Source organism: Thermobia domestica, chromosome 10 (genome assembly GCF_964235325.1).
Source record: "Thermobia domestica chromosome 10, izTheDome1.hap1.1, whole genome shotgun sequence".
Classification (NCBI taxonomy): domain Eukaryota; kingdom Metazoa; phylum Arthropoda; class Insecta; order Zygentoma; family Lepismatidae; genus Thermobia; species Thermobia domestica.
This window is the reverse complement of record NC_137463.1, coordinates 222,735,655-222,748,251: the sequence shown is the minus strand read 5'-3', so window position 1 is coordinate 222,748,251 and position 12,597 is coordinate 222,735,655. Positions and strand designations below refer to the sequence as shown.

General features: G+C 33.5%; 1 protein-coding gene across 1 annotated transcript in view; it reads left to right on the top strand.

The window, feature by feature from the left end:
- LOC145662183 (caspase-2-like) overlaps positions 1-12,597 on the top strand; it is a 122,658-nt gene that overhangs the window by 87,855 nt on the left and 22,206 nt on the right. The window contains exon 4 of the mRNA XM_081727515.1: positions 4,883-5,097. Within this exon, the coding sequence (XP_081583641.1) occupies positions 4,883-5,097 (215 nt within the window). The remainder of the gene's footprint in view (positions 1-4,882; positions 5,098-12,597) is intronic.

Sequence of the window (12,597 nt, the reverse complement as noted above, 5' to 3'; positions counted from 1 at the left end):
GTCGTATTTGTGACCCATACTAACGATGTGCGTTACGTATTCATCAATTGTACGCAAAACACGTTACATTCCCAGACAGTACGAATCAAGGTTAATAGCCTGATATCATTTTATAGCCACTGTTCTATTGCGAGTGCACTGAAGAAGGTCGTATAAGCACTAAGGCCGAGAGAAATTAAATATTTTCTATGTTGTCTTAGATAGGAAATATCAACATTACAAATGATAAAAATTTCCTTTAATTACCCCACGGGAAACGAACCGAGGACCACCGGAATATGAAACTATCGCTTAACCCCTACTCTAAGACATCGCTGTCAATTTGGAGGAGTAAACTTGGTGTGAAGTGTCTTAACGAAATTTCACACTTGTAGCGTACTACAAATTAATTAAAAAAACGTCCGCCAGAACTCTTCGTAAGCCATGCAATGACCAATTGTCATATTGTCGCTTAACAATTGCATTTATCATCCAGCTTAATGATGATTAACTTTTCATTCGAGAGTAATATTTGGATTAGTTCAATTATGACCGTGTATGTGAAAGACAAAATATTTGCGTCATTATTGATTACTAGGAGTTCGAAAGTAGGTAAAGTATAGACAAGAAAAGAAAAAAAAAGAGAGAAAGAACGAGAAGAGGGTTCAAGGCAGGAAAACAAGAAAGACGAGAATTAGAAAAAAAACTTGAACTCCTGTGACACAAACTTAGAAATAAATATGGGAAAGGAAAGAAATTGATCCGTCCTGAGAACAGGAAGAAAAAATAAAAATAAAAACAAACAGTATGAATCCCCAATGCAATCCGACACATGTTAACTCATCTTTAGTAATTAAATAAAAAACTTCATCTTTGATTTATTGCAAATAGACTAATCCGTCGGAAATGAAGAACTATATCATCTACAAATTGTGTTTTTTAACAAGGTGATTTACTAGAAAAATCTTGTAGTTCCATTGCTACTACGTAGATAACTTCATCAGTCATTTCCAACAGCTTATTACTTGCTATCTGAGAAATCGAAGATTTCAGATGACGAAACGAATATTACCGAAGTTAGGTTCCCACATATAACTAATTGTACTCTTAACCTAAAATGACACACACACAACTCCCACTCATAATATAAACCAAAGCTTACAGGGTACATTAAGCAATAAAAAAAACTGTCTACAGGGTAACAAATGTTTTATTACAATAAAGGACATATATCAGTCAGAAACTAAATATAATCTAATGTTCACATCAGTTTTGTGAAACCTATTATTTCAAGAAACCACTATAGGATTATTATTGTTGTTGTTAGTATTATTTCTTACAACTTGAAATAGTGTACATCTTGAAATATGGTAACAATCTAAATATTGTAAGATACTAAGAAATTTTTCAAATACGACGTATTAGGTTTTCTGTGACTACATATACATAAACCAATAAAATAGTTGTAGGTAGTTTAAGATTCTTGTTACACATTTTATAAGAATTAAAAGGAAAGAAAAAAAATGTGGAAAATTGAAACAAAAGTTCTAATGAATTTTGTAGTTCTTATGTACATCATTTCTTCTGAAGAGACATATTCGGAAATTTGTATGTGAATGTTTATAGCTTATATATTAAATTGTCTTTCAATTTAGTTCTCCCACACTGAGATTAATATTTAACGTTATTGAGTCCTGTCTCATTGGAAATCTGTAATCCTATTATGTCAACGTGGATATCTCATTTCACAGTCAGTGAATATATTAGCAAAGGTCACTTCGACCTTGGATCAATTCAATATTTTACAATGTATTCAGGGAAAAGCAGATTTCTTGCTACAGATATCAATATTTATATATTGTTGCCAAAAGATACAAGACGAATTTTAAGTCTTTTCGGAACGATTTACACTGGAAAATCTATCACTGTCGGGTTAGATTAGTTATCATAATTCCAAAAAAAAAATATTTTGTACTTTTTAACACTACAAGTATATCGTCGAATTTTTCGGAGATTTATACATAGGAAAATACGTGAGAATGAAGTTAATTTGGATCAATGAATTACTTTGTTACTATTAAGTTCGTCGAAGGAAAATTCTCATCGTAGCCTGCTATCTTATCCAAACAATTACATGCATGTTAGTGATATTGGGGGTGGCCATAAACACATACGGTTAACACAAACACATTTATAACATTGATTCATACAATTTTATCAGTATTACAGAATATGACATCTTATTTAAAAAAAAGAAAAGGTCGGGACCGTATCGAAAATTATCGAAGATAGGAACGCTATTTGCTGAGGAACTATACTCAATTATATATATATATATATATATATATATATATATATATATATATATATATATATATATATATATATATAACTCTCACTAGCGTCAGTCAACAAAGTATTCTCATATATATATTATTAATACATTCATATGCTCATCTATTCATCATTCCTTCCGCGTGCATAAGATTACAACTTTGTATTATAAGTTATAGTCAATCATTTTGACTCCTTTATATTTTTAAACATGTATCAGTGCACACGCATATATATATATATATATATATATATATATATATATATATATATATATATATATATATACCCCGACAAAACACCGAAATAAATCATATCGTTTAATAAGAGGCCAGCCTAAAATACAGTACATTTCAAAAGAAAAAAATCAAATTTAATAGCAGGTTGGTAAAGTAATCCCACGTGTAATTTAGATATTTTGAAACCTAATGAATAAAATGATCAAGATATTTCATCCTAGTACAGTTAAAATAGTATCTCACGAAAAATAATCGATATACCTTGTGTTACCTAAAATTCACATCATTGCAAAATTATAAACTTATATAATTGTGTTCCCACAATACTAAGCTACTTAATTCATCTCCAAATTATGTTATTCTAAACTATGAACCATTAGATTCTAAGTGGGACCTACCATTTTTTGCAAAAAAACATCCAGGTGACTCGCTCCAGAAGAGAGACACGTCTTGAAAAAGAAAAATGTATTTCTCTTCTACCGAAACAGATAGACTAAGAGATCACCGTCCCGAATGCACGATAACTAATGCAAGGAAATCCAAAAGATGAAACCGAAAATTAAAAGTTTTTTTATAATTGTCTTCCGAATATACACTAGGAGCACCTGACCCTACGAGCTAACACTCTGCACGGACAGTGGAAAAATAAAAAAAATGTTTCCCTGAAAGTTACTAACATTTAAAATAAGATTTAAAAAAATCAAAATATAAATTTTCTTGTAAAAGGTTAATTTTATTTTTTGTAAAGAAGAGGGAAAAGTAAATAAAAAATTATAGAAGGAATATAGGGAACGATAGGAAAGAAAACGTGAGTGAAGGAAAGAAAGATATGAGTTCAACAGATAATTAATAAACTAAGATGGTATACTATTGCCAGGTAAGTTGGATCTAAAAAAAATACGTTAAACAAATAAAACATTTAAACCAATAAGACTTGCAAGACAACTCAATCTAATGTTCTGCTAGGTATATATATATATATATATATATATATATATATATATATATATATATATATATATATATATATATATATATATATATATATATATATATATATACCTTGTATTTATCTTAAGTACCAAGTATACGTAAAAAATGAGTGTTTCTAAAATTACATTTTACCTTAACTTCGGTACATGGCTCTTGTAAACAAATAACGAATACGACTTGCGCTGTACTACTGATAATTCCAGGGAGATGGCGCTCGAAATTATTTTTGCGCTTTCAACTTGTTACGTGTAGGTTGATTTTAAATGGACCATAGCCAGGCGTATTGGTTTGGTAATTTGCATCTATTAATATCACTATTGCTTATAAATGTGCAATTTTGAAGAATAAAGAAACAAAATAAATCTTTCACATTCGAAGATGAACGATTTTTTTTACAGACCATAAGACGCTTATGTCTCTGTATTCGCAAGTCAACAAAACACACTCGCATCACATACACATTGAACATACAATAAACGGTTACATGCAATTTACTACACATATACATATAACTTAAATTATACACGTATAAATGGACTGTGGGAACTTAACTAGTTTACGTTAATAAATGAAATATCTAGCTACAAACATGTATTTAAAAGATTATAGTTTCATTTCGTAATGTCAGCTTTCGTGAGGGAGGGAGGGCAAAGGTGTTTGATTTACATCGCTATTACCTAGATGAAGGATTTCTACTCTTCCCACACTCTCTACCGCCATAATCCTAACACATACAAACTCTAATAATAAGGTACATGAATTTTTACCCAAATGCAAATTACGTTAAATTGAAAAATTTAGCTTTCTGATGAAACTTCGAAAATTGAAAACAAAATCACTACTATAGAGAAATCTCCTTTGTCGCTTTAATATTATAGTTCTAAACACTGTCAACTTGTATCAATGGCCACTTACCTTCCCTTTCTCAACTAATATGGCGGTCCGACTACAATCGATAATTTCAAAGAGAAAATCTTTAGCTCGTGTTTCGAATTTTGCAATATTAACAATTATTTCCCTCGTTTCATTACTGTAGATTGTCATTGTTTAATTAATTTTTACAATATAATTTTTCCCACGTTGTCACGCATTGCACAGCGATGTGAGGGTAATCATTTGCCAATTGTACATTCAGGTTTCTCTCTGCTACTTTGGCGTTGCTATCCTATTATCTTTTTGGAGTTGCATTTTTAATACAGAGCAGTGCATTTTCTAGAAACTTTTTCCCTGTGCAAAACAATGGACATTACAACTAGATTTCCATATTTTAAACAATATTGCAGTTAACAGTTTTATTTCCAATGAAAATTCTAATTATTATCTTTTCCGTTTTGTAGCAAATCAGAAATAAAATCAGTGCATTTTCTAAGAAGAGAGATCATAGGAAAGCTGACTCTGCCATAGTTGCCATATTCAGTCATGGATCAAACCAAGTAATTTATGGCAAAGATGACAACCCGGTTCCTCTGGAGGATATTTTGGGATACTTTAGTAATGAAAACTGTAACAATCTCAAAAACAAACCAAAGATATTCTTCTTCGGGTCATGCAGGTGCATTTTCTATTTCTATTTGTGTGTATTTGTGATTATGTTTTATATTTGAGGTTTTATATTTTCACTTCCAATCTGTTAATATGATAACATAAATATGGATCAAGAGCGCATCATTTTGGAGACACAACCCGTGGGAAAAAATAGAAAGTATATCTATAAGGCAATTGTTCCACAGCAATGGGAACTACGGAAAGCAATTCATTATATTATATACAAATTCATACATTTATTTCAGAAGAACATATTTCAGAATTCTTCTGCACTTGTGAGCTGATTTTATAAGAAAACTTAGAATCAGAAGAATTTCTACCGTTTTAAGCACAACCAGACTTTGATAAATTTTCAAGCGCTCTATGAATATGAAGAAGAAAATGTTCAATACATTCGCAAAAACACATCGTTTGTGTTGAAGTTCAGCGCCTTGTTTGAGCATCGAGGTTATATGAGAAATGAACCTACAGTTTAAGATGGAAATCGAACCACCGTAATGCGTTTAACACTTGCTTACTGAGAGAGGAACATTGAAACCTGTGGAATTAAAAGTGTGCGCTCTAGCCATTTAAATTCATTCTGTTTTTTGTCCATTCTGGCATGTTTTTATTTTTATTTTAACGTCCCATAATTATGTTTTGAGGTTAAAATAGACATTGAGTATAATAATGAACAAATTGAACACTGGAAGAAGTGAAAGAGATCGAAACAACTTGGAATAAACCGACGCACACACTGTTTGTCCACCTGACGTAAGTTTTTCACGATGTTTCTTAGGATTATCTGCCTAATACCAGATATCGAACTGCTAAATCGCTCGATCTCCACTAGACCAATCAAAGAGCGAAAACACACTTAATTAAAACTTATGCATACCACTCACATTATATGTCTGCAACATCTCGGAGCTCCTATTTTAACATAAAATGCCAGGTTACATTGATATGTTTATTAACCTTAATTTCTTTGTTAGCTTTGAAACGGATTAGGTTTCTCGATTGATTCGAAAGGGTATTTCCTAGTAAGATAGTAAAATTAGCCCTTGATGAAAATTGGGTCATTATTGACCTAAAAGATTACCCTTGACCTAAAACTACCTTTAAAAATTGTTGACCTCTACCCCCTCCCATTACCGAATTATGGTATCATACATTCTCAAAATTTAATATTTTTAAATTTTGGTGGGGGTGGTCGAAACATTTTAAGTTTCACAGATTATAGATGCTATCTAGATGCAAATGTGCAATTTTGCAATACAATCGATGCGTATTTTCTTTATTTTTTTGTGTATTGAAAAGTTCAAAAAATTGCAAGAAAAAATTTTTGGGAGAGACACGATTCTTATTTTCCGGGTAAAAAATTTGTTATACTCTTAGGTACAACATATATTTTTTTCTGGGACTGAAAGTGATGGCGAAATGGTCAAAAAGAAATAAAACTGAAAACAAACGTGTTTCTCGCACAGTTTTTCCACCATTTTAGGGCCGTCAAGGTGACAGGTCCCTTCAAACAATCCTTTTCTAAAGTTCACAATTTTCCCTTATCTTCTGTCCCTTCCGCTTCTGTCATTTTTCGCCTGCTTTGATTGTGTCCATTTCGAAACGAAACGCCAAATATATCTCTGCAACAGTGCTTCCACTTCAACCGATTCTTCCAAAGCAACGTTACATACAGCTCGCGGTAGGGAGCGCTTCTCTGTGCGGCCGCTGAAGCAAGCACTGGTAGATACGAATAACCGACGCGAGGTCGGTTGAAGTTGAAGCACTGTAACGGAGATATATTTCGTGTTTCTATCCCGAAATGGACACAATCGAAACATCCAAAGAACGACAGGAGCAGAAGCGACGCAATAGAAATAAAAACTGTAAACTTTGGCAAAGAATTGTCCGAAGAGGCCCTCAGGTTGAGGGCCCTAAAATGCTGGAAAAACTGTGCAAAAATGCGTTTGTTTTTAGTTTTAATTCTTTTTGACAATGTCGCCATCACTTTCAGGCCCAGAAAAAATTAATATTGTACCTAAAGGTATAACAAATTTTTGACCAAAACGTCAGGAACGTGTTCTTCCCACCCAAAAAAATTCTACTTTTTTTGTAATTTTCAACACACAAAAAATAAAGAAAATACGCATTGATAGTTTCGAAAAAAATTGCGCATTTGTATCTAGATAGTATCTACAATCTGTGAAATGTTAAAAAGTTTTGGACCAACCCCACCAAAATTTTAAACATATTCAATTTCGAGCATGTATGATACGATAAACTGGATAGGGTATGAAGTTAAAACAATTTTGAGGTACTTTTGTTCAAGGGAAACATTTTGGGTCAATAACGACCCAATTTGGATAAAGGCTCGATTTCACTATCTTACTAGGAAAGACCCTTTAACATCTCTTTATCAGCAATAACATTTCCATAAGAGGCGTTGAATTTGAACTACATAAACTACCACCTCACGCTAGTTTCTGTTGCACCTGATGTTCATACACTAATCACATAGCCATAATTTTTTTAAGTGTTAGGATTCCAGTGTCTCTATAAAGGTACACTAATGCCTAAAACTTAAAGGGAATGTGTGGATAACAGTCAGGGATGAACAACTTGTACTCAAATGTTTCTGCTCACTCAGAAGCGTGGAACAGATATCTGTTGAGAAAACAAACGCTTCGAATGACACATTGACACTAAAAATTTAGAATGTATACAATTAAGTAATGTGGGTCACCATCTGTTTGCTATCACAAATTGAACAGCTAAGCGGGCTGCATAGCATAGACCCATACTACGGATAAAATTACCAAGCAGCGCATGTAGTAAGATATCTCACTCCTGTACAACCACCATGCTCTGTTCAGCAATTGACGGTAGTTGTAATGCTATTAGATCAATTTATCGTCGGGAGGTATCTCATGCATGTTTAATGGAATTGAAGTCCGGTTTGATGACCGCGCTGGTCACTCAAGACGCATGATATCTTTATGCTGCAATGTACTGTGTCCCATATGGATGTCTATTATTATCTTAAATACATAATAGAACTATATGTATTAATACGACACAAAACGTCGAGCATACTGTTCCAGGATGACAATTGTGTAGATATCAGCTCTTTGTGTTCCCTGCTGGAATACATGGAGTGCCGTACGGCCCTCTAACATGATACCGTTCTATACTATGACTTCCTTTTAATATGTTAAACTTCCTCTAGATAAATTGTTATCGTCTGTGCTTTTGGTGTGGGAAACTCTTGTCCGAATCTCGACAGGAGCTCATGTGGATCAAATCCCATGTTAAACTGTAGCTGATAGTCTCATATAGCTCGCTGCAAAAAGGGACGCTAAACTAAATGTCAATCAATCAATTAGCATGTTATTGATGGTAGCGTCTTCTTTGTGCCTTCAAACCAGACAGCCAGAATCATTCTCTAAACTGAACTTTGATCCATCACTGAAGAGTATACTGTTCTAGGATGAATTCACTGTGAGCTGTACATCAGTGTAGTTATACCTAGCGCTGCGCCTGGCGAAGGAGATGAACCTAGTGTCTCGGCCTTCATACAATTGACATTCGTGTAACCACGTGATACACGGGTTCCAGATGTGCCTATATGGTCACAAACTAGTGTATTCTGTACCTGAAGTGATCGTTGGTCTTCGGTGGCCATTAATGACCAGGCGAAGATTTTCAGTAGGTCTTGTTAAAAATCAAAGGTCTTCAGCAATGCTGCATTTCAATCTTGTTACCAGTCAAAAATTGATTATACAGTCGCGACACAACAGTGTAAGAAAGATGCAACTTTATTAAGACACCTTATTGACTTTCCTTTATTTTTAATGAGATAATTGGACTGAACATTACGTCATTCAAAAGTGTTCCCTGGCTATTGTGTCCCTATTACATGTTCACTGTGACCGACATGCACTGCAATCTCCAAACCACACAGCTTACTGATTAAGTGTTCTTCCTGCTGCAGAGTTTGTTCGTGTTATCGCGATCATAGCGAGTACTTGTGTCTCCGAACGGGCTAGTACGTACATCATTTCAGTTAGGTCTCACAGCTAAGTATCTGACATTCACAAGATCAACATGATACAAGAGTTAAGTTTCGAAGTTAGTTTTTCCTATGAAAGTTGTAAACATGACAGAATTTGTTTACGATGAATAATAAGAAATAAGCACTTTTGTTGATTACTTATTTGGTTTCCTATGTTTCAATATACACAAGTAGACAAAGATTGGTAGATGGCTTTCATTAATCATGAAATGCCTGACATTTAACATGCAATAACTTGCAAAGATTTCACGCTACGGTAAATCTCACTATACCAACGCATTTCCGTGAAAATTGTACATGAATTTCGCTTGCATCTACTCCTAGAGCTCCTCTGTGGCTAAGCGGTCAGCGTACGCGCCTTTGGCGCGGGAGACCCGGGTTCGATTCCCGGCAGGAGCTCATGTGGTTCGGATTCCACGTTAATTAGTAGGTCCACGTCTCATATATCCTCGCTGCTGAAAAGGGACGTTAAACTCCATCAACTCAACAAGCATCTACTCCTGTTTGAGAAAATGAATATTGTATCCAATATGGTGGATCCAAGCTTGTGGCCGAGGTGAGTAACATGTACCAGAGAAGCAGTACTTGATCCAATTTATTTTACATTTGCCCATATCCATGTCCAGTTACAACTAAAGAAACTAAAAGTGATTTTGTGTCTTGGCGTTATAGTAGTGTATGATTGCATTCCGGATATATGAAGGCCCATAAATATGCAAATTAACGGTATGAGCTGCTAAAATTAGTACAACACAAATTGGGCTACGAAGAACATAGCATTTGAATCAATTTTACACTAATCTCGAGGGGACACTTCGCGAATGTACCTTGTAAGACCGACCACCTGTTCGAGCAAGTGTGTATATGTGTGTTTGTCACTTAACAAACAAGTCGGAAGTGTTGGCAAACTCGACTGTGATTGAAAAATTGTAGTAAACGAAAAAGTTATATCCTTTTGAGTCGTAAATATTGCACGACGTAATTTCGAAGTAGTTATTGTGTAGCAAATATGTAGAGACATATCTACTCGTGTGAAAAACATCCTCATGTGTAATTTCAACTAGAAAAACCCAAGCTATACATCGGATCCAACTTAAAAAATGCATAGCACAAACCAAGCCTGATCTGAAGTGGGTGGTTACTAATAGCAGTTCGGCAGTAGCTATTGATATGATATGATATAAAATTACAATGTCTACCTTTGAGGTTTTGCAATACTAACATGATGTGAGATTTTGTAGCCTTAGTATTTAGGTCTCATAGTATCAGAATTAACTTGCTTTTAAGATGTATGCATCGTTCTTTCAGTATCTTGTACTCCTATAATAATACGCATTCGATATATATTTATTACAACTGTTATTTCATATTATGTAAAAATGATTATCTTAAACTCTTAAAGTACTCATTAGTGCTTATCATTTATTGACATTTTATTCGATATCTTATCCAATAATTATAACAAATTTACGAAGATCAGGACAAATATACGTTTGATATTTATATTATTTAATTATATTTTCTAAATTGAACTTACATGAATTTTCAAAGAATATATGGCTGGTTCCAGTGCATAAGCGGCTAAGTCGAGAAAAGTAAATATTACAGGAGAGCAGTTTAAAGTTAAATTTTACAACAGTTAGCATGCTAATTTTGACAAAACAAAATGCTGTAATTTCCTCAATTTTATGAATTCGCCTTAGCCGCTTCTACCCAATGTAGAACTCAGAAAAAGAAGGTAATACCTGTAAAATCCCAATTTTTTAAAAAAGTGTCGACTTAGCCTTTTATTCAGTGGGACTAGTCATAACCTTAACTTCTATAACAACTTCGGTGGTTCCGAAACTCAAATAATATTTGTTCTCAAGATAACTAACATTCATAATTACTTATAAATATTTGAGATTTCTTAAATCAGGGTCTCTTAGCTGACTGACTGACTCACATGGACACTCTGAAATTCTTCATAACAATGTAGTTTTACTTCATCAAGCTTTACGGTAAACAAGTAAAGATTATTACATCACTGAGTCTTAGTTCCAGTAGAAGGAAAAAGTAATACTAAAGTTAATAAACAAAATTTCAGTTATCCTGAGACGACATACTCTAAATTAGGAAATGTTTAAACTATGTATACCTGAACTTATACACTCACGCTAATACAAGAGTCTCTTATTGAAGCAATAATTACAGTTCTAGCTGTTCCTTCAATGTACCTCATGATTTCGATATCATTTTTCGTGCTACGAGATACAATAATTATTCTGGCATGGTTAACATTATCTTTGCAATATATTTTTGTCGTCTGTACTATAGACAATCTTAGTCTTCAGTGCAGCTAGGCCAACCAATTTACACGTTCTTATCTTATAATCGTGTCAGGTATAGAGGCTAATTTTCTCCTCTCTTCGTCACTACCATACTAATAGTGCAATTCTAATTTCAAATATACACGTATTAGTATCGATTACGTGAAAGAATAAAAACTAAACGAAACGAAACATGATTCACCAGTTAATGGAAGGGGAAACTTAAACACCCACACAATGAACAATTCAAACCGATTAATGTCTGTTAGGGGTACAGAAGTAAAACAACGAGATAAAAGGAGACAGAAGAAGAAGAAGAAAAAGAAGCGCAGATAATAATATGGAATTTAATCGTTTTTTAAAAAAACTAACATTATAAAGTTCCGTTTCCAGAAATCCAACAGTCATATGCAAGTGACGATCTAATTTTATATATTTTTCAGGATTATTCAAATATATAGAGGATCCTTGAAATTTTCATTAAGACGCTTTCAAACTGAATAACAGACGTGGTGGTCAAATTAAACACTGAATTTCCAGTAAAACTATAGAGCTTTGACACATATATATAATAATGTCAAAAAGTTTAACACACATATTTTCTTTGCGCGTAGTATCATTTCAAATTCAGTAGTGTTCATTGCACGTAATGAACCGAAATACATTTTAATAAACCCAGAAGGTATGTAGATCATACTGCCCAATCCACACTACTAAAGCAAACTGAACAGAAAAGAAAAAAATGAGTCCTATTTTATTGCTAAATGTGTTTCAAAAAGATCCAATATTAAAAGTCCAAACTGCATCAAATGAAAAGTTACAAATGTTGAAAAGGAGAGTTGGATGATCTTTATAGATATGGCAAACCTTGTATGTATCACATTTCAAACGCAAAGAAAATACATTGAATTATAGGATGAAAACCAATTTTCTGCCATATTAACATGCATAAAATCTTTTCTTGAAATAACCAAAAAACAGGCAATATTCTAGTCCTTGAACACTTATTTGTTCTGAACATTCACTGTAGGTTTCACCTATTGCGAATATAACTTTCTAATTCGAACACATAGAGTGAACATTCCAGAGCTGAAACAGGTCATTGCGTCAGTCGGGTGATGTGATTTAGATTTTGAACCGTCACTGG